At 38.0% G+C, this 23,763-nt stretch overlaps 1 protein-coding gene across 1 annotated transcript in view; it reads right to left on the bottom strand.

Annotated features, from left to right (window-relative positions):
* Positions 1–3,594: 3,594 nt before the first annotated feature.
* LOC149257043 (uncharacterized) overlaps positions 3,595–23,763 on the bottom strand; it is a 77,915-nt gene continuing 57,746 nt past the window's right edge. Inside the window, exons 4-5 of the mRNA XM_089413521.1 lie at positions 5,009–5,138; positions 3,595–4,446 (exon numbers count right to left, since the gene is read on the bottom strand). Coding sequence (XP_089269647.1) covers positions 3,814–4,446; positions 5,009–5,138 — 763 coding nt within the window. The 3' untranslated portion in view covers positions 3,595–3,813. The remainder of the gene's footprint in view (positions 4,447–5,008; positions 5,139–23,763) is intronic.

Genomic DNA, 23,763 nt, shown 5'->3' with positions numbered 1-23,763 from the left:
GGAAAATACATTTGTAGACAAAACAAAACAGCGAAATACAACTTATCTTTTTAGCCCAAAACTCTTTGAAAACCGTGCCCACTTTGCCTCTATTTTTGTGCCTACTTGAAGCTAAAAACATGAACTGTACAAATACGACTGTACAGATTTCCATACCATTGTACAAACTGTACAATTTTTTTTCAAAAAAAATCAAAAACTTCTCTCAAACAGCATGCAACTCACAATATTCAATGTTGTTCATACTGTACTTTTTTTTGTCTTCTATGCCTTGATTTCCATGCTCAACTTTGTCCATAAATCACTCCTTCAGCATTCTGCGACAAATTTCTCCTTCATAATTTTTCTCTAGCTCTCAACCTCTTTCTTCAATCTACTCATGAAAAATGAATACAACGTCTCCTCTTCTTTTCTTTCTTTTCCTCCTTTTGTTTCCCTAAATGACTTTTGGGCAACCCTAAAATCCAATGGCTTAGATTCATTTACATCAAGAGATGAGAATAAATGTGCATTTAATTCTCACTTCTATTTTTTAACTCACCCATTAAATAAAATACCCACATTGTACTGTATGTCTAAAGTCACTTTTCACTTTATAATTTAAGATTGACTTTACCACTTACAAAGTCACTTTCATTTTATAAAGTCACACTTAAAAAAAAAAATATTTTGGAAACGTTTCCCTAGGTAGAGACTAACCCATGGGAAATCATTTGTTCAAAGTACATTAAAAATCAACACTAGAGATTTAATCATAGTACGCTATATATTTGATTATTTAAGACAAGCCCACCAACATGCTTTCAACCATAGTCCTCTCGCTAGTACTTCCAAGTTCCTTACCCTCCTCAACCATGTACTCCAAGTTCCTTACCCTCCCCAACCATGTACTCCAACATTGACTATGCCAACCTATGTCTAAATATAACCATAACATTAAACTGTTATCTATATTGACCTAACTCCCCTAGTTAGCATCCAACAATTTACTTCACACACTTAATGAAGTGTGACTCTTCATTAACACTATCTTCTTGCAACTTTAAGTTTGGAAAGAGACATGGCCGAAAACACCTCTATTCTACATAAATTACAAAAATCAAAAACATGTCGTTATCATAGAAATAACAATCAAGGACAAACCCAGCTTCCTACGAAACAAAACATTTTCCACCAATCACTGAACCTCTTAAATCAAAATTCGAAATAAATAAATTTCTAAATATTTCAAGTGATCCACACCGACAACCTTTTGTAAAGCCTGTAGATTAGTTCATCATAAGGGCATAATAATCATGTCATGTATTCAAAAACTAGAATCATAATGCTTAGTCAATCAACACAAAACATATCTGCATCATTCAACATCACAGATCCAACTGAAATCACATATCAATCATCGTCAACGTAATAATGAACTTCGGATTCATCTAACTCTCAACAGAATGTGTATAGAGAACACAAGTAAATGGCATTGGAATATACGAATATCAGTAGAATTATGTCTCGTAGTCTATCTCACCAAAATAACATACTGCGTCAAAACCTAACACTGATCCCATTAACATCTGAGATAAGAAACAAAAGAGATGAGATGTTTTTATATCATTAATAAGATAAATATTTTGGCAACAAGTTCCCATATCTCATAGAAACAAAACCTTTTCCACCAATCATATTAACCTCTTCAATCAAAATTCGAAACAAATAAATTTCTAAATATTTCAAGTGATCCACACCGACAACCTTTTGTAAAGCCTGCAGATTAGTCCATCATAAGGGCACAATAATCATGTCGTGTATTCACAAACTAGAATCATAATGCTTAGTCAATCAACACAAAACATTTCTGCATCATTCAACATCACATATCCAACCGAAATCACATATCAATCATCATCAGCGTAATAATGAACTTGGGATTCATCTAACTCTCAACAGAATGTGTATAGAGAACACAAGTAAATGGCATAGAAATATACGAATATCAATAGAACTCTGTCTCGTAGTCTATCTGACCAAAATAACATACCATGTCAAAACCCAACACTGATCCCATTAACTTCTGAAATAACAAACAAAAGAGATGAGATGTTTTTATATCATTAATAAGATAAATATTTTGGCAACAAGTTTCCATATCTCAAACAAATTCAGCGGATTGGATTAATGATGAGTTGTTTAATATGTGGGATTAATCGAATAAAATCCCAAGATAATATGGTGTCATTAGATTCAGTGACTCGGATTAATCATAATTTGATGCCATGCTTCTTTTATTGTCCTGTAAATTAAAGAAATATAGTTAACTATGACAGTACAACATCCCCATTATAATTTGATGCTATGTGTTCCTTTACAATTCGGTGAATTAAAGAAAATACAAAGTAGAATGGAGAATGCATTTATCAAGAAATGGCTAAGAGGCCTAACTAAATCATCTAAGCCATTGAAAAGGTGATGGTATTTACACCTAAACATTTTGAAACACAAAAATTTAGGACATAAGTTCTAGGACCACTCTGCATTCTTGTTGTGGCAGTCCATGATACACCCATAGCTGGCTTGAACAAAATTTAGAGGTAACAAGATCTTTTGAGGGGATGAGGAAGTCCAGCATTATATTCATTCAAAAAAATGATGTGGCGCAAAGACAAATTGCACAATCAAAATTAGGTCCACAACAACAGTACTTTTCTCATAACCAGAACAATGTATCCTGAGCGTGTGGTCAAACAGAGAACTAGAGAATTCACTGTACGCAGATCTCACGTTTCATGCTTGCTTAGCAGCATTTAATTCATCAAAATCTGATCCTTAATGTTAGGTTGAAAGCATTTTCCATGCATTTGAATGCTTTAACATGAACATATATTTTGTAAGATAAGGAAATTGTTTGATAAGTCTCTTGAGATGGAAGTAATACAATGACGATAAAACCATTCCAATTATAATATTAGAATGAATGCATTTGTCAATAAATGGCTGAGACCCAACAAATTTATCAAGCCATTGAAAGGGGGGAAGTATGTTTATGACATCAGTTATACTACAGCTCTGCATTCCATTTCTGGCAATCTATGATAGACCCGCAAGTGCCTGCAACAACAAAGCTTACAGGTAACAAGCAACTTAGAGGGGATGAGATGAAATATTGCATTCAGTGAATATGGCACAAAACGGGAATCGTAGGATCAAGATCTAGGGCCAACACAACAGTATCATTCTCGAACTCAATGAATATACGATGAACATCTGTTAAACTTGGACATGAGTCTCTAACAGTAAAATAGAAAAGTCCCCAAATGCAGCTATTAACTTTCATACTCACTGGCAAGAAGCAACTTATTCAGATTTCATTACTCCACTTCTATTACTATATGCTGGAAAATGATTAATACACATCATACACTATCAATTCAAAAAGGCCAACACAACCAATATTTTTTTCTAAATTTGTAAATGAGAAGGCCACAAATTGAACAATCCCCAATACCTAAAGAATGGAAAATTTCAGGTGTTAAATCAGTGCTTTTTAAATTGCCAACCTCAATTGTGATTTTGGTGAAACCACTAAACAGCTTAGAGAATAAATCAATACCAAAAGAATTAGAAATCCATTTCCTCTAAAAGTTCATATCAAAATAGCTGCCAAGGTTTCCTTAAAATAATTGTTCTAAAGGATCAACAGAATTGTTGGGAATCAAAGCAATGAGAATCCTAGCCTCACAAAAGTCATACGCTAGGAAGGCACTTGCATTTTGATCAGCAAACTCAAAACATACCATTTCTCATAGAGGTGATTGAAAATAATCAACAGCTTTCCTTTGTGGTAACTCTAGGCCTTAGGCGCTGTGCTATACCACCTCTCAAATAATCCTCCGAATTTGATGAAATCCTTTTAGTTTTACGCTTGCTATGATCATTCAGGGTAGTTACTGCAATTATTTCAACATCCCCACAATCACACTGTTTGTCACTACATTCTGAACAATTCAGTGATGATTTCGATGGCACAAGCACATCTCCATGAGAGTTGTCAGTAAGAGAAATGCTGGCATCTGACTTCATTTGGCAATCTGAACCCAATTCACTCTTGGAGCTTGCTAAATTTGGTAATGAATTGTTTTCTTCCTTTGTCATCTCCGTGGAACTATTGGATTCTGTAGTTGTAATGGAAGCAGAAGTAAACGAAAGAAATCTTCTTGTGTCATTGGACGATGAATTGTTTTCTTCCATTGTCACGTCCACAGGACTATTGCATTCTGTTGTTCTCTCAGAAGCAGAGGTAAATGTTAGGGATCTTCTTGCACCGTTGGGTAAAACATCATCTTTATCCTTTGAAAGGCAGTTATCAGAAACAGCTCCTGCACTCTCCGCTTTTGCCGAAGACCTCTGAGAAAGGATCAGACAGTGTGCAACTGACCTGTAACCCTGACTCTTTGCCTGAAAAACCAGCCAGATTCAAAATAGTTAAAATAGATAACCTGTAACCCAGACTCTTTGCCTGAAAAACCAGCCAATTTCAAAATAGTTAAAATAGATATTTACAAGCTAAGAAATGACATAAATCAATGTCTTTTGTACTGCTTTATTCTTCAGGTATTTATCTTCTTAACCCTGGAAAATCACTTGCTATCTAGTGAGAATCTTTTATCATAAGAAAAGTAAGCATGCAATTTACATAAAGCAGTTGTGTAAACAAAGCAAGCCTGCAATTATTAAATTATACTAAAAGAAATTGTATCAGGCTTAGGACACCTGCAGATAATATCAATGAATCTGACTTTTCTTCCAGATTCGTAAAGGAAACTGAAATATATAGGAATATAAATCACGTTTCAAGATGCTGTCAAAACTTCTTAGTAAAAGATGACAAAAACTTGTGCAATCCTGCAAACGTTCCAAACTCAAATACACAGATATGTCTCGAGACTGGTATCAAAATAAATAAATTCGGTGGAATCCTAAGTTAAATTGCAAGAGAAACAATATTAAGCTGTCTTACAATTTTATAAGCTGTACCAGTAGGAGCCCATCCTTTCTTTATTCTACAGAAGCTGCAGTTGCAAATATCCCGACAAACCGGACAAACCCATTCAGATTTTTTTAAAGCCTCCAGAATATTTTCTCCATATCTGCGCACATATACCAGATATATGTACTAAGTTGAACAAATAGCTCAGAGTCGAATATTAACTAGTGACTCTACAATACGAACTTCACAAAAATAATAAGCCACTAAGCTATTGTGAATGGAACTAAATATGACATGACAGAAAAATGTACCAAAATACAGAGATAAAAGGATTAACCAATGGGATCCTTAATTTGTGAGGCTTGCAAATGGAACTAAGTATGACATTAACATAATGAAAATCAAAACAACAACAAAAAACAAAAATACGAACCAAATACCCTGATTATTGAGACTAAGCAATGAGATCTATGAGACAGAAACAGTCTTGTTAATCGAACGAAATATGACATTATCATAGAAACATGTACCAAAAAATACAGAATTAACAATCAAATAAAACTCTCTTTGAAGCTTCCGAGGACATGCAAACAGTCAAACATATTTGTGGGGGTAATAGAGCTGCTCAGTCTTTGTGCGGATGCATTTTGTGAAAATTTCGTGTATCACAGCAACAGGAAATTATTTTCCTAATTGTTAATTTTATTTAACAATTTATTTGCTACGGCAAATATCAAATAATTCACACTGATTTTCAACAATAAACTGCGAAAGAAAAAAAAAAATAGCACTGGAAACTGAAAAAATCTAGCTCACAAATTTTGGCGACAGAATTTCATCCTAGGAGGTTTCTAATCTCACCGCATTATGTGTGTTTCCAAACACAAAATAATTGGCAGAGTTTTTCCTTTCTACTTAACCCCAAAGCTAGGGTGGAATTTGTTGACAAAGTCTTAGGTGAGTCCTAGTGTTCTTAGTCAAGTCTATTGTAAAAGTGATTTAGAAATAATTTAAGCTATTTAACTAAATTATTTTATTACAGATGACTTGGTTTACTAGATCATATTGTGTTGCAGAATTGAGAAATTATTTGATGGTCTATAACAAATGGTCCATCGCAATCAGACACAATGGCTAAAGTATTTGAGGTTGAAAAAATAATTAATCCCCTAAAGTGGGCAATTAATTAATTTTTTAGCAAAAATAAATTAAATCCTAAGCCAGAAAATTAATTAATTTACAGTAAAAAAATAAATTAAAGAGATTAATTTCTCCAAGTGGAAAATGACCAAAACAATCGGGGTCAAAAAAAAACTAATTTTTGGAGGTCCTCCACCAAGGCAAAATAGATATTTTAAGAAAAATTGAGTCTTTGGGCCTTGAAAGTTAAGTATTTTTGGATTAATAAAAAATTATTTTTTTAGAAATTTGAAAATTCCTCAAAAATTGATATTTTCGACAACGGAGATTAAAAGTTGATCAAGTATTATCGACGGCCAAGATTATTTTGACAGAGATCAAGCCAACTAGCCGTTATTTTCCACTAAGAGGATTTATCTATAAATTAGAAGCCATTTTGCTTCTCAAGTCACAATGATAGTGACTCTGGCCTAGATGTAATTTCGTAAATGCTAGTGTGAAGCCACTGTTTTGTTGGGAACATTTGAAATTCATAATAAAAGACTATGGCACAATTCATGGTGTCTTTGTCTCATTGATCTATGGTACGTGTTGGGTATGTGTTTTCCTATATTGTGCTTAAAATTTTACAAAACTTGTTATTTCATTAGATGGTGATAAAAACATTCTATTGGTAGATTTTGGGTCTATCTTAGGTGATTTGATTCGCCATATGTCTAACAAGTTTTCTTAAAGAAAATATATAGAGTTTGCAGGTTCCCCGACCCTTGGGCTCCAAATTCACAGACTGTGGTCATAGGCCAACCTTGTTTGGACTTCGAGACATTTATGTGATTTTCTTACTTCACTAAAGTTGTGGTTAATATCTATCTTTTGAAATACATTGTCATTAAAAATTATTCTTCAAAAAAGCTTTCAAGCATTGTATATTTGTATATATTTTGTCAATTAATTTTGTAAAATAATTTTTTGTAGAATAATTTTTCTAATCGTTGTTTTGCAACTATATGGCGTTTGGGATTTATTTTCGAAATTTTGTATATATTGGGGTTTTGGGTATTTTTATTTTCATTTGTGCAAGATACAAGCCATTTGAAAGAGGGTAAGATCTAGGCCCTTGAGGGTAAGATCTAGTCTCCAAATTTTTTGCAAGGCTAGCATCAAGGAATTTTGTAGTGATTTGGGTGAATCTAAAGATCTGAAGGAAATTGCATTTTTGGCAAGGGTTTAAATTTTTTTTAGGGGCTCCAAGCCCAGCATCCTCCTCCTTGCTTATAAGTAGGCCAATTTGGTCCTTTTATCCCTAGTCGTCAAGCCTTAAGGGCTATTATACCTAGTCGTAGACCTATTAGGCCTTGTGTCAGACCTTTCTTGGCCTTTCAGGCTTGGTCGTAAGCCTCCGCGGCCTTTCCTTACCCTCGGGCTCCCCCTTACCTTCTCTTTTGCCCTCCTCTGCCATCATATTCCTCTTCGCCAACCCTCAAAAGCTTGTCGCAGGCCTTTCCTTCCCCTCAGCATCTCTCCTCTTACCTGTTGTAGCCTCGTTCTTTCCCCATAATCCCTGTCGTGGCTTCTTCCTTGCCTTGGCCTGCCCCTTTCCCTTCTATCGCAAACCTCCTTAGCCTTTTTCCTCAGTCGTTGTCTCCTCTTGGCCTTACTGCCCTCACCTTGAGCCTAGCAAGGCTAAGCATTGCCCTTTTGTGGCCTTGATTTGCCTCTATTCATTTATGTTGGGTAATCTTTGATTTTTGAGCTAACATTGGCGTGTTTCGCAGAGACCCTTGGGTTAAAATTTGTGTTTGCAGATAGTATAACTACTGGAGAATTGTGGGCAAGCATCCTAGCCTCCTTTTAGGCCTCTTTGGTTTGCCTCTCAATCCCTAAGTTTCCTCACTATCTTTGCTACAACAAGTATTTCATAACAGTGATAAAAACACATAAAAATTGCCCTAATAATTCATAAATTGCTTCACAAACTAAGGAATTAATTGTACGATTTGGGCATCCATCATTTGGCTTGCTTCATGATTTATTGATGATTGTCACACTGCATAATTGTGAAAATTCCTAAACCGGAATTCCTACTACAACCACTGATGATATTTCTCCTACTTGTTGGATTTACATGAACAAGTTATTTGCAGTTTCCTTGATTCGGATTTAAACAGGAACACAACAAATCACAGATATAACCATAAATACAAAGATGCAGTAGAAATAGCACGTCATTTCATTAATATCAAATATTGAAATATGCTTACAAATAGAATGGAAATAAGACTAGCTCGGGCGATGGTAGCTTATCTCTGAGAAGAGATGTGGCGGCTACATCTCTTAAAATTGTGTTATAATGACACTCAAAGGCCTATTCATTATTGAGAAACAATGGAAAACCCTAAACATCCAAAAACTTAACCCTAGGAGATGAAGCGCCAAAACTATGGGCCCCATTTGGGTAAATTGGTACATCAACTTCCCGGGGTCGTAACTTTGGCATAAACCTAACCCTAGGAGATGAAGCACCAAAACTATGGGCCCCGTTGGGGTAAATTGGTACATCAATTTCCCTGGGTCGTAACTTTGGCATACGATCTCCGTTTGGCTATCATAATACCTCGTTTCGAAGATCTCGAAGAGAACGCTGAAAACAAACTAGAAACACGGTTTGAGATGTTTCTGATCTCTCCATTTTCCCTAAAAACGTTCTTTAAGGCCTCAAAATGGCTCCGGAAGTTCAGGACCCAAAAAACTGCCAAAGATAGTAAACTGTGCTACAATTAAGGAAACCGAAAAACTGAAACAGACAGTGTTGGGGGTCCAAGTGGAATAGGTAGGTAGCCACCAATATCCACCTGGATCATTCCTACGGCAAATATTGAAATACATACACTGCAGCCTTCACTTAATTAATTTATATGCCAAAAACAAGAGACTAAGCAAGAAATAAAATACAACACAATAAGACCGTTATTTTTGAACAAACGTCCCCAGAAAAACCCAATGCAGGAAAACCAGTGTAGCAGATCTGTAGCAGTAGCAAATTACACAAAGAGAAATACTAGCGAAATATTTGTGAGATTACCTCACACAATCATTGAGAAAAAATCTCGGCTGATCCAGTCAATGGATGAGGTGCCTCTAAAATCTCGGTTGATCCAGTCAATGGATGAGGTGCCTCTGGCAAGCCCTGTGCTGCCTCTGGCAGGCCTTGCGCTGCCATTGCATCAACCCCTCCAGGCACTGTGTCACCCAACTAGTTGATCGATTCGCTGTCTAGAGTCACTGCTCTCAGCGTCTCGATCTCACAACCTAGTTCCCAGCTTCTAAAACTAACTCTGCTACAAAATTTTGGACTCTCTCTCAGCATTTGTGCTGCCCTGCGCCACCTTTGCGTGAGAGTTGCTAGATCACTCTCTGCCTCTCTCTGCTGATGATTCTCCAGTTGAGAAAATCTCTCTCTCCAAATGATATCTCTGCCCTTCAACTGTAATAAATCTACTCGATCAGAATTCCCTCCTGAGAACTTCTCACTTCAGAAATTCAATCTCTTAAGTTCTCGGTGTGGTTTCCAAATGACCCTTCAAGCTTCCTTAAATAATCTTCTCGTTGACATTCAACGACCTAAATTAAAAGCTAATCAATGGCTAAGATCATTTTCGCTTGATCCTCATATTCTTCTAGAAGTTACACCCACAATTAGCTTAATACCCATTAATGTTTTTAATTTCCTACATTTAAACTTAGGGGCCCATTAAAAAATATTAATTATTTTAGTAAAATTGTTTCTATGTGGAATTTCCCTACAAAATTTGAGGCCTAGAGCACATCCGATGCTATCCCAAATCAACAATAATAAAGTCTGAAATACATTAATGGCATAAACATTTTTTCACTGTTTGCATTCTATATTAAGTACTTCAATCTAGCTCAAGAAGTCTCAACAAATAAGCTAACAATAGTTATAGTTATAATTATGGCACCAACAATCTTCATTAGAAAATATAACTGCATATCTTTTAAATAATTGACATTATTTCTCTTGTTAACATTGAAGAGGCTAATTGTTGAGAAATATTGGCTAAGGAAATTCACAATCTTGTTGTCTCTTTTGGATAATTATCATTGGCACTTTGTATTGTCACATTGGCTAATTAATCTAAGTGGATCATAATCATAATTTCTTGGTTAATAACTTTGTAGTTACTACCGTTATCTTGAGCATACTGGTGATCTATATTGAGCAATTATATTTTTGTATCTTGTTGACAACGTTGAACTTAAGCACTTGTATTGTGGACGAGATTACCTTTCTAAGCATTGTTAAGTACTTGATATCTTAACTTGAAGTAAATCACAACTAAGTACTTAAATAAACATTGAAGTAATCTTACCTTAGGAAAGCACTCAATCACCTTGCATCTCATTCCTAAGATTAACCTTGCATTAAAAAATTACCTCCAAGCATAAGATTGGTTAATAGAAAATAGGACCACCTTTCTCATCTAGCTTGAGGAGCCTAGCACCTCTTTAGTGGTTAATACGGAGACCTTGCAATCCTTAGAGCCACAGCCTCTACAGCGTCGAAGACACCGGGTGGTTAGTACCTAAGGGGAGGTATCGTTAATCAAGCCTTTGCTTGCTTCCCCTTGGCCTCCTTCTCACAACCTACTCTCTAGAGACTAGCTTCAAAACAGTTAAGAGAAAGGATACACCTAGAATAGACATTTAATTAAAAGTAACCAAGATTCTTGCATCACACCTGAGTCATAGGATTTGCATAGCATATAGGAGAGTTAAGCATTCAAGCAGTGATTGTTCATCCGGTCATTTGGTCCATAATTGGTATAAAGCAAGTTCACTCTGTAAGGCACTAGTCTCATAAGTAATTTAATCTAATCTCCAAAATCTTGCTAAAATCAAACAGGCGGCTAGGCCATTCAATTGTGTCTCTCGAACTTGTTGGTTGCCAATAAGTCCTGCATTTTTAGCTTCCATACGAACTACCCCCCCATAGCTTGATGTTGGGATACAGCGAAAAAATAGAAGTCGGGATCGATGTGACAGCCCCCAACCTAAGTCATTGTTGAACTGAACTTGTACAATGTGAGCGACAACACCCGGCCCTCGAAAACCACAGAAAAGCAAGCCATCCAACTGGGCTTGTGTACACTTTGCGTTAACCTGAGGTTGTTTGCCACATGTGTAGCTTGAATCGTTTGCTAATCAAGTCGTCCTACACACTTCTCCTACAATCTGGAACCTTTTTCCAGCCTCTGGAATTGAAAACGTATTCCTTCCTCAGCAAATCGAATTGCCCATTGAAGCTTCTACGTTGGGATTGCGCAACCTCCTGGAGAAAACTCAGCCTCTCTGCAAATGCACTCACCGGATCTGCTATTCTTCCTCCAGCTTCACTGTCTCTACTTCCTTCTCTGGCTTTCCGGCAACTGTTGCTGCTCTCTGAAAACGAACTCTCCAAGGAGCACCAACGACCAAGATTAGAACTTAATCAAGGGCCCAGATTAATTCCTCGTCAACCCATGTGAGTTTCTACAGAATTCTCACCTTATCTCAACTAATATAGATTAATTCACCATATTCCCCAAGTTTAGACTTGGGAAATATTTAAAAATCGGCTAATAATCTAATTGAGCCATCTCTAAGTGGAATTTCCATAAACGATTTATAAGTTTTGGAGATCTCATATGTTTTAGCCTCTCCACAAAGTTTCGAGACTAGAACACCTTCGATGCAACAAAAAATTAACACTCCCTCTTAACAAGGAAGATGTTCTAATGTTACACGACCGTTGCTACAACACCTTATATTTGTATCAGCCCTTTATAACTTTGCTTATTTCTAGGAGGAAACCCTGCTGGAAATGACTATGTTGCTCCCTCAATCACAATACTACTCCCTTAGTCACAGTGTTGCTTCCTCAATCACTGCGCTGCAACTCCCTCTCAACTGTTGTTGTTGCAAACGCAACAACTACAACTGAGAGGCATCCAAAATACTGAATCATTTGCGTTCAGTATGATGCATCTGTCTCCTGAGTATCTGACTGCTACTAGCCACTGCATTGTCCACCGAGGAAGTTGCGCTACTGCTAACTCTGCACTTTGCTCCCTAGCACCTAACAGATACTAGTTTGCAACTGTCACACTAAAATTTCACTGCGTATATGACATGGATCCATCCTGCCACTGAATATCATGGGCCCTTGCAGCCAATTGATGATGAGGTGGACTCCTCGATGGACCCTGCCCAATCTCTACAGTCTCTCGAACTACAGCTCCAAATCGCCCCACATCTCTCCTGGAGGACTGGTTGCAAACATGGCAAACTCATCCCCCAGCTTGGAGGACAACTTGTCAATCTCTACACACGTTGTCGCCTTGTCTTGCTTCTCCTGTTTGTCTTTCCTGAGAGGACACTACGTACTGTAGTGACCGAGCTCACCACATCTGAAGCATTTGACCTTTGACAAGTCATTGTTCTTCTTTTGTTCCCCCTACCCCTAACTGGGACCCTTAGATGTTAGAGCCAAATTCTCCTCCTCACTCTTCATATCCTTGATGTTTTTACGTTGATGGTACTCTTCAACAGAGAACCCTCCTCAACCCCTCTTGTTGTAGATCGGACCACATTCTGTCCCACATCGGCAAGGTGTATCTGCCCAAGATAATCTGGACAAATACCTGCCAGTCCTTTGAGACAATATTCAGTGTTAATCGTACAAGCTTTGTGGGTTGGGGTGGCTCCGTAAAGACTCAAAGTTGATTTTGGACTTCCTAAATCCGAGTGAGAAAAGCATTTATGCTCTCACCCTTCTGCATCCTGGTGTTCCTCAGCGTCTCGTGGAGAAACATCTTTCGTTGATCGGATGAACTTTGAAACAGCGCAGATAAAGCATCCCACATTTCCTTGGCCGTTCCCTTGTCTGCCACATGTGAGACCAGATGATCTCGAACTCCATCCAAAATCATCCTCTTTGCCTTTGCCATTTCCTTCTTGTACTCCTTTAGTTGATTGGGGTCCTAAGGAACTACTACCACAGTTTTGCATAGATCTTCAGGCCATGTTCATCCAAAAGGAAGGACATCTTAGTCTTCCAAATGAAATAGTTGGAGGTTTCCTCCAACATATCCTGATCTCCGAGCCCTATTGTGGCCATCTTTAAATCTGTCAGAAACTCCCTCTTTCCCTCTGCTTGGTTGTTGGTTATGCTATATGCACTCCCTTCTAGAGTGAGGAAATCTGCTCTCAGCTACTGCAAATTTGTTGCCAGAAACTCCAACTTCTAAAACTCGAAGTTCCCTGAGAGAAATTCTCCAACGTGTGTGCTTTTCTCTTCCACCCGGCGTTGATTTTGCTGTTGCAAAATCCTTTGCGTCCAACCAAAGAATCTACTTAGGGAAAATCTAAGTTGTTGCTACTCCCTCTGACCGTTGGAATCACTATTTCAGATTTAAGATTTATGGCCATGTTCATTAGTTGTAATTGATTTTCTGATCCATCCCATTCAGGTTGATATTAAATCGACATTTCGAACCTACGACTATCAGGAATCACTATTCTGAACAAATCGATTTTTCTGCAACCTCCAACGAAAAAACAAACCCTTGCCCTAGCAATTTGATCTCCCTGTTTGGGTACTGTGTAGCCTCTGATAATTTCGGCCTACTGCTCCCTCTGATTAGCGAAATTCCCTTCTTCGCCTCTGACCTTCCCAGTTGATCACTCATGCTCTGATAGCATGTGAAAATTTCATCTATCACAGCAACTACAAACTATTTTCCTAATTGTTAATTTTATTTAACAATTTATCTACTATGGCAAATATCAAATAATTCACACTATGATTTTCACCAATAAACTACGGAAGAAAAATAGCACTGGAAACCAAGAAAATCTAGCACACACACATAAAAGTATGACAATTATTTCTGAACAAATGTCCCCACAAAAACTCAACTTGGGAAAACCGTTGCAGCCGCTGAGGGTTTTATTACTACTAGCAAAATTATCTTGAGGGAAATTACCTTCACTCCGAGCAATCCCAGCACTCGACTGCCACTAATAAGTAAGTCGTCGAATTGGGCCTGCACAGGCTCTGCGTCAACCTGAGGCTGCCTGCCACACGTGTTGCCCGAATCGTCTACTAATCAAGTCATCCTGCCCGTTGTCAGTTAGAAAAATGTTTCGCCGGCACTCGGCAAATCGAATTGCCCAATGAAGTTTCTGCGTTGGGACTACACAGCCTCCTAGAGAAATCTCGGCCTCTCTGCAAATGCATTCGCCGAATCTAGAAATCTTCCTCCAGCTTCATTGTCTTTGCCCCGCACTGTCTCTGCTTCCTTTTATGGATTTCCAGCAACTGCTACTGCTCTTTGGAAATCGAACTCTCCAAAGAAAGCAAACTCTCTATGCTTCTCACAAATGTCTTCTCCATTTAAACATCGATTTCTTTTCATAATCCTTTGTTGGAGCACCAACGGCCAAGGTTAGAACTTAATCAAGGGCCTAAATTAATTCCCTGTCGATCCATGTGAGTGTTTCTATAGAATTCTCACCTTATCTCAATTAATACTGATTAATTAACCATATTCCATAAGTTTAGAGTTAGGAAATATTTAAAAATCACTAATAATCTAATTGAGTTAGCTCTAGGTGGAATTTCCAAAAACGATTTATGGGTTTTCGAGATCTCATGTGTTTTAGCCTCTCCACAAAGTTTCGAGACTAAAACACCTCTAATGCTACAAAAAACTAATGCATTATTCCTAACCCATAATATTCCTCAAACCCTCGTAAAAACTCCAACCAAATGTGTGTGAATGATATAATAACCCAGAAGTGATAAAATAACAATGGAACAGCATATAATAATGTAAACCGGAAATATAAGCACATACACAAGAAATGCAGCGAGAAATGCTAAGCCAATTTATTATACTGAGCAATAAATGAGTACAAGAGGTGATTAGACAGATGGCACCTCGACTTGCACAAGGCAAGTGAAGAAATACTCTTAGAATGACAAGAATGGCTTCTCTGTGTGGATGTTGCTGCTGCGCTGCTACTGCTGCTAGAAAAAAATGATGATTTGGGGCTGCTCCCCTCCTCGAAAAAAGATGAAACTCTGGATTTGGGCTCTACTCAAGAAACCCAGAAAGCTTTCCTGGAATAGCCTCACATTGATCTGCATCCCATCTGCTGGAAAACTATCGTGCTACTGCTACTGCTGGAAACCGAATGAGGATTTGGGGTTGCTCCCCTCCTCAGAAAAAGGCTGAAACTCTAGAATCGGACTCTACTCAAAAAAAAACCTAGAAAGCTTTTCTAAAATGGCCGACCCTCGAAAATCACCCCCTTGGGGTTCTGTGCAGTTCCTCAAAGACATTGACGAAACTGTTGCTGAAGTGCTGATAAAATCGCTGTTGAAATGCTGATAAATCTACTGCTGGAATGCCAATGGAAATACCTTGCCCGAGCAGGCACTCGAAGTCCCCCGGGGCTAAGGGTGAGATCTCTGAATGGAGACACTCAATGCACTAAACAGTGCTGCAAACTAGCTAAACAGCCACCGTGCTCTAAGTCGAAATGACTATCACAAATGCTCATAACCAGAATGATCAAAATGAGGGGGCTCCTCTCTCATTTATAGCTTTTGCCTCTCTCAATCCCAAGGCTCACCTCCTCCTGCGTGATTCCTCTCTTGCCACGTGTTTCTTCCCTCCTGCGCAGTCCCTCCATGTGTCTGCGTGTGCTCCATTTCTGCGTCTCACTTTGGCCCCCTTGGCTCCCCTCTAAGTCACAACGTTGTGCTACTAGAAAGTGACTTTTTATTCTAAAGGTGAGTTATGTCCCCCATCCTCACTTTTTTATTTACAAATAACTATAGAAGGCAAAAATCGTACAAAATCGAATATTCCAATTAGCCATAGCTAATTAGGAATATTACAACTAACATGTTTCATCAAAAAACGAAACCCTCCCCATTGGGCCTCTTTACGAGATGGTTGCATGTAAGTTCGTTCTCACAAGTTAAATACTCTAGAACACTTGGAATATGAAGACGTCCATTGAGAATATATATATATATATATATATATATGACAATATAATGATCAAATTGTTAAAAATTTGGGTCCACTTATATACTTAGGCAAGTGCCCCTTAATGAACAGTCTCGTTAGAGACATGCCTCTTCTATGCTAATCACTAATTAATTATTATTATGATTGTTATTATTATTTATATTTACATTATTTTTATATATATTATTATCATAACATTGCCTTCCTCTTCAGAAAAGCTTTGTCCTCAAAGCTTATTGCTTGCAATCTTTGATGATACAAGGTGATAGGATCCCCTGAGTGATAGACAAAATTGTCAAACAGAGATGGAATTTGACCATACTAAATCATTCTTCTATGGAATCTTGCAGTTACTAGATACTTCAGAGGAATTTTGATCATAACACAAAATTGAGTTGACAACAGTGGTCTTTGAAACATAAGTCACTTGTTTTTAGTGTGAGTAATATGAATTTGCAGACTGATTGAGACGTCTATTCTTGTGATTCGGATGTCGATAACGGGTTCTTCTGATTTGATTTCCCCTTGTCCTGTTTGGGGTGATTACTTTATTTACTTGAAGTATATGATTTCCTTCAAGTACACAAAAATCTCTTGGTCAATCACTAGATCTTCATTTGAATTGCAACATCTTAATCTATTTTTACTTCAACAAGTCTATCATACAAGGTGATAGGATCCCCTGAGTGATAGACAAAATTGTAGAACAGAGAAGGGGTCTAACCATCCTAAATCAACCTTTTGTGGAATTTTGTAGTTACTAGATACTTTGGATGAATTTTTAAAATAACACAAAATTGAATTGACATCAATGGTCTTTGAAACACAAGTCAATTGTTTTTAGACTAAGTAAATATGAATTTGCAAACTGATTGAGATGTCTAATCTTTTGATTCGGATGTCGATAAGGAGTTCTTGTGATTTGATTTCCCCTTAGCATGTTTGGGTTGATTACTTAATTTACTTGAAGTATATGATTTTCTTCAAGTACACAAAAGTCTTTTGGTCAATCGCTAGATCTTCACTTGAAATCTTCCTCGTTTGAATTACAACATCTAGATATGTTTTTACTTCAACTAGTTTATCATCATCTTGAGTGGAGATACAGGTTGGATTAGTATTCCTCCTTTTTTCTTCAACTTGCATTGTTATGTCCAAAGAATTCGATGTGTCTTACGTGATAAGTTCTTCTAGTTTGTTTTTCAATGACTTCTTATCATTTTTAAGTTTCTTAATTTGAGTGAGTAGATTTTGATTGTGATTCTTGAGATGAAAAGGTTCTTCAGTGTCTGATTTCATCAACCTTATTTTCATTGTTTTGGCATTCAAGCTTTTCATCTTTTAAAACTCTGATTTTCTCTAATAACCTTTGATTAAGGGTTTTTAAGTGCATATTTTCTTTCTTTCTCTAATAACTCTGTTTGAAACTTCTGAGAACATGCAAACAATCAAACATATTTGTGAGGGGAATAGCGCTGCTCAATCTTTGTGTGGATGTGTTTCATCAAAAAATGCAGCCCTCCACAGTGGGCCTCTCTATTGGATGGTTACATGTAATGAACAGACTTCATTCTCACAAGCTAAATACTCCAGAATACTTGGAATATGAAAACGTAAATTGAGAATATGTGTGTGTGTGTGTGTGTGTGTGTGTGTGTGTGTGTGCAATGATCAGATTGTTACAAATGAAGGTCTGCATATAAACCTAGGCAGGTGCCCTGTTAAATTGGCAACTAGGGCCAAACTCCATCTGGGTCGGCTTACTTATGGCAGCTGATATTTTATTGGATCCCTCTCGTCGAGAGGTGTAGGATTGATCCAAAGATCATTCGATTCCGATAAGTATTTATGGAGAAATGAATTTATTTTGTTTATGTAATTATTACCACGCCAACCAGCGCTTATGTAGGCTCAAGAAGCCCAAACGTCATGTTTATTCAACCTATACATTTTGTTATAAATACAAGAGGATTGATGTCATTTAGATACACTCTTCATGTGATCTCCTCCTCACCACATCTTGGGGTTTTTGGTGAAGGAGAGACACACAAGAAGATATATAGGATGACGCCCTAGCTTATGCGTGGATGGATATACTAGTATATACACAGCTATACACTGTCCAACATAAATGTAGCCGCAGTAAAATAAAAGAGCTGCAGTGATAACATGAGGAGACCATAAACGCAATAGCCATATATATACGCAGGACAGCAATATATATATATATATATATATATATATATATATATATATACGCAGGCCATCCGCTGAGATGTATTCATCTACGAATTGAACCACCGCAATATATGGAATCTTCTGGAGAAACCCTATACGTTGTTTATGGTATGTTGTTACGTTGTAAACCCTCACACGTTGTAATGATCACAGTCAAAGGGAGCACCGCAATCTTGGAACGTTGTCATATACCACGCAGTCATCATATCTTGGAATGCAATCATATATGGGAATGACGTTGTAGTGGCCAAACAATCATATATATACGCTTCATGGCTTATGAAAAACAGTGGTGGACATACGCAGGCCGTAATACATAGAGGCACAAGATTCAAGCAATATATATACGCACATCGCAGGTGGATATGCAACAAACTCAATGAATATATACACGCACAGTAATAACACCGTCTTGGCAATATATACGCTGGGCATGAGAGTCATAGTCATGGGACACAGTCATATCGAATGCAGATATATACAGGTCATATGGACAGTCATGGGACGCAATGATGTTTGGAATGCATGTACGCAGCAATGAGTTCTAACGCACAGCAATGGAGACACTTACAATGTGATGCCATATACGTTGTACATAAACCTAAGTTAATACGCTGCAAAAGGAGACTTCTACACACAGTCAACGTGATGCCATCTACGTTGTACAGGATGAAGACATATATGCGCTGATTCGAAGACACCTACGATGTACATGATGATACAGTGATGAAGATATATACGCAGATCCGGAAGACACCTACACTGTACATGTTCATATGTTGTCATGGAGAAACTCTATACACTGTAATAGAGACCTGTAAACGTTGTAATGGAAAAGTGTTAACACATGGAGACCTGTTAACGCAGAAAGAAGGATAGGTTAAGTATGCCGAATAGGATCTATACCCTAGTTGCTTTGCTGGGCTGCAAGCCATAGCAAGCAGCTAAGGCTGATATCAATAGAGGCAAATTGTTGCAGCATGATGAAGCAACGAGAAGGCAGAGGCAGCAACATGGTGGGCAGCACTATGAGATCATGTGCATGGGCAGTACAATGATACATTAGCAGGGCCAGCAGCATGATGATGATGCACATTAGTTTGAGCAGCATTATGATGGATAAGATCATGGACATGGGCAGCAGCAATGGTGTAGTATGCAGTGCTGCAACTAGAGGACCATATGCAGCACGATGATAGGTATCAGTTGAAGCAGAATGTCTTCAACTGATCTCATCGTTATAGGAGATGATCTATGCTTAGCTCTAGACAAGTCAAAGTGTTGACTTCTGTTGTAAATGTACTATCTCTCTCTCTCTCTCTCTTTCTCTGCTGAACTTTGAAGATAAAAAAAGATTTGATCAAAGGGTTTCCCCACGAATTGTGGGGTTTGTCCCTGGCTCGCGCCACATCTTGTGTCCTCTTGTCTTGACTTGTCTTCTATGATTTATGTTTATGTTCTATCTGCAGTTTACCTTATGCTGATGTGATTGCTAATATGGAAAAGAAATTAAATAAATTGCTCTAGCATAGAACATACCTAAAATTAACATGGTATCAGAGGTGAGGTGAAGACAATGCCCAAGCAAGAGTGAAAGAGCAATCACCAAAGGCAGTTGGGACATCACGGAAGGATCAATGGGTTCCTCATAATTCACATAGGGTGAAGTCAAAGCTTAACATATTATCAGAATGGCACAGTGGAACTTCTGTTGGCCTACCTAAAGATCACTTCATTGGGAAGTTCGGATCTAAGGGTGGAAGGAAAGGCAGATGTCTTGGTTATAAGTTCGGCCCTTATGCGAAGGAGTGTCCGAATGGCAGAGATGCAGCTCATCAAGGACACGGCCGACTCTTCAAGGAAGCAAGGAACCCCAGGAACGGAAGTCGAAGTTTTTAAGGTGGCATTTGTCGATGGAAAGGTACGTGTTTAAAAATAGAATTTTCAAAGATGCTTTTGCATTCAGGGTTGTATTAAGTTACAAGAAGTCCACTAGGGACCATGTCCATTGACACATAGCACCTGAGGTCTGTGGGTCAGATGGTGACAGGGAAGCCTGAATTCAAAAAGAGCATGAAAGTACATGTCTGAGATGTACCAAAGGAAAATCTTACAAAGGGACCATTCCCCTCATGTAGCAGACCCCACGGTTTGAAACAACCGTTGAGGTTGAGATTTATGAACGGGAATCTCATGTATACAGGTGGAAGAAAGCCCTCTATGACTTGAAGCAAAACACCCTAGGCATACTATGAGAGCACTGATAGTTAGAGGGAGTGTTAAATTGGCAACTAGAGCCAAACTCCATGTGGGTCGGCTTATTTATGGCAGCTGATATTTTTATTGGATCAACGGATGGAGTTCTCCTTAGTTGAGAGGGAGTGTTAAATTGGAAACTAGTGCCAAACTCCATGTGGTTCGGCTTATTTATGGCAGCTGATATTTTTATTGGATCCCTCTCGTCGAGAGGTGGAGGATTGATCCAAAGATCATCCAATTCCGATAAGTATTTATGGAGATATGAATTTATTTTGTTTATGTAATTATTATCAGCCGACCAACACTTATGTAGGCTCAAGAAGCCCAAACGTCATGTCTATTCAACCTATACGTTTTGTTATAAATACAAGAGGATTTGATGTCATTTAGATACACTCTTCATGTGATCTCCTCCTCACCACGTCTTGGGTTTTTGGTGAAGGAGAGACACACAAGAAGATGTAAGGGATGACGCCCTAGCTTATGCATGGATGGATATACTAGTATATACACAGCTATACACAGTCCAACATAAATGTAGCTGCAATAAAATAAAAGAGCTGCAGCCATATATATACGCAGGACAGCAATATATATATATATATATATATATATATATATGTCCTGCGTACATATATATATATATATATATATATATATATATGTATACGCAGGCCATCCGCTGAGATGTATTCATCTACGAATTGAACCACCGCAATATATGGAATCTTCTAGAGAAACCCTACACGCTATTTATGGTACGCTGATACGTTGTAAACCCCAACACGTTGTAATGATCACAATCAAAGGGAGCACCGCAATCTTGGAACGTTGTCATATACCACGCAGTCATCATATCTTGGAACGTTGTCATATCCCAGGCAGTCATCATATCTTGGAACGTTGTCATATCCCACACAGTCACCATATCTTGGAATGCAATCATATATATATGCTTCATGACGTATGGAAAATAGTCATGGACATACGCAGGTGCAAATACATAGAGGCACAGGATTCAAGCAATATATATATGCACATCGTAGGTGGATATGCAGCAAACTCTTGGCAATATATACGCTGGGCAATCGAGTCATAGTCATGGGACACAGTCATATTGAATGCAGATATATACAAGTCATATGGACAGTCATGGGACGCAATGATGTCTGGAATGCATGTACGCAGCAATGAGTTCTAACGCACAGCAATGGAGACACGTACAATGTGATGCCATATACGCTGTACATAAACCTAAGTTAATACGCTACAAAAGGAGACTTCTACACGCAGTCAACATGATGCCATTTACGCTGTACATGATGAAGACATATATGCACTGATTCGAGGACACCTATGTTGTACATGATAATACAGTGATGAATATATATATGCAGATCGGGAGACACCTACACTGTACATGTTCATACGCTATCATGGTAACAACATGATACACTGGTTCATGGAGAAACTCTATACACTGTAATAGAGACCTGTAAACATTGTAATGGAAAACTGTTAACACATGGAGACCTGTTAACGTAGAAAAAAGGATAGGTTAAGAAGTATGTTGAATAGGATCTATACCCTAGCTGCTTTGCTAGGCTGCAAGCCATAGCAAGCAGCTAAGGCTGACATCAACATAGGCAAATTGTTGCAGCATGATGAAGCAACGAGAAGGCAGAGGCAGTAGCATGGTGGTTAGCACTATGAGATCATGTGCATGGGCAGTACAATGATACATTAGCAGGGGCAGCAACATGATGATGATGCACATTAGTTTGAGTGGCATTATGATGGATAAGATCATGGACATGGGTAGCAGCATGGTGTAGTATGCAATGGTGCAACTAGAGGACCAGGTGCAACACAATGATAGGTATCAGTGGAAGCAGAATGTCTTCAACTAATCTCATCGTTATAGGATATGATCTATGCTTAGATCTAGACAGGTCAAAGTGTTGACTTCTGTTGTAAATGTACTATCTCTCTCTCTCTCTTTCTCTGCTAAACTTTGAAGATAAAAGAAGATTTCATCAAAGGGTTTCCCCACACATTGTGGAGTTTGTCCCTGGCTCGTGCCACATCTTGTGTCCTCTTGTCTTGGCTTGTCTTGTGTGATTTATGTTTATGTTCTATCTGCAGTTTACTTTATGCTGATGTGATTGCTAATATGGAAAAGAAATTAAATAAATTGCTCTAGCATAGAACATACCTAAAATTAACATGCCCCTTCATGAACGGTCATGTCCTTAGAGACATGTCTCTTCATAAAAGTTTTGTCCTCAAAGCTTATTGAGGACAAGGCATGTCATCTGTCTCAGTGTCTTGCAATATCGCATTCTTTGAAATTCTTCAAGTTTCTTAGAAATACAAAGGGGGGTTGAATTGGTATTTTTTCTTTTACAATTGTTATTTTACCAGTTAAGATCACTTAAATAGAACACAAAAAATGAACAATAATAACATAAATAATTTTATTAATAAGATTGGCAAGGACTCCAATCCTCTTTACAACAAATCAAATACAATAATAGTTCAAGGCTCCAACCCTAAATAAAGACACCAATCTTCAATCCAGCAGGCTCCAAACTGTATTTCGTCAAGCACCAACTTGGTCTTCTCGAGGACTCCAATCCTCTAGGGCTCTAACCCTGTCAACTGGTTGAAGCTCCAACCTAGTCTTCTTGAGGACTCCAATCCTCTATGGCTCCAACCTTTTGCTTCAACAAATCTTCAATGTGGGTTCAACGGTTCCTCAAGGCTTCAGATATCTTCTACAACAAGCCCTAAAAATATCTTCAAGATCGCCTTCAATGATGCCCTCAATTAATCTTCAAAAATACTTGGTTCATCGTTGAGAACTTTAGTAACCATAGAAGGTGTCTCCAAGATTCTTCATGATACCCAAACAACTTTCTTCAAGGTTACTCCATGAGGGCTATAAGGTCAACAACTTCTCCAAGAATAACTCCAAATTCTACTTCTCAAAATGATTTTAATATGTCATCAACAATGCTTCCGAACAAGATGTCTTCTGTGAAC

Source organism: Pinus tabuliformis, chromosome 6 (assembly GCF_031772625.1).
Source record: "Pinus tabuliformis cultivar Carrire ecotype Pingquan chromosome 6, CPIR1, whole genome shotgun sequence".
Classification (NCBI taxonomy): Eukaryota; Viridiplantae; Streptophyta; class Pinopsida; order Pinales; family Pinaceae; genus Pinus; species Pinus tabuliformis.
The sequence above is the reverse complement of the archived record's forward strand: the minus strand, read 5'-3'. Positions and strand labels throughout refer to the sequence as shown.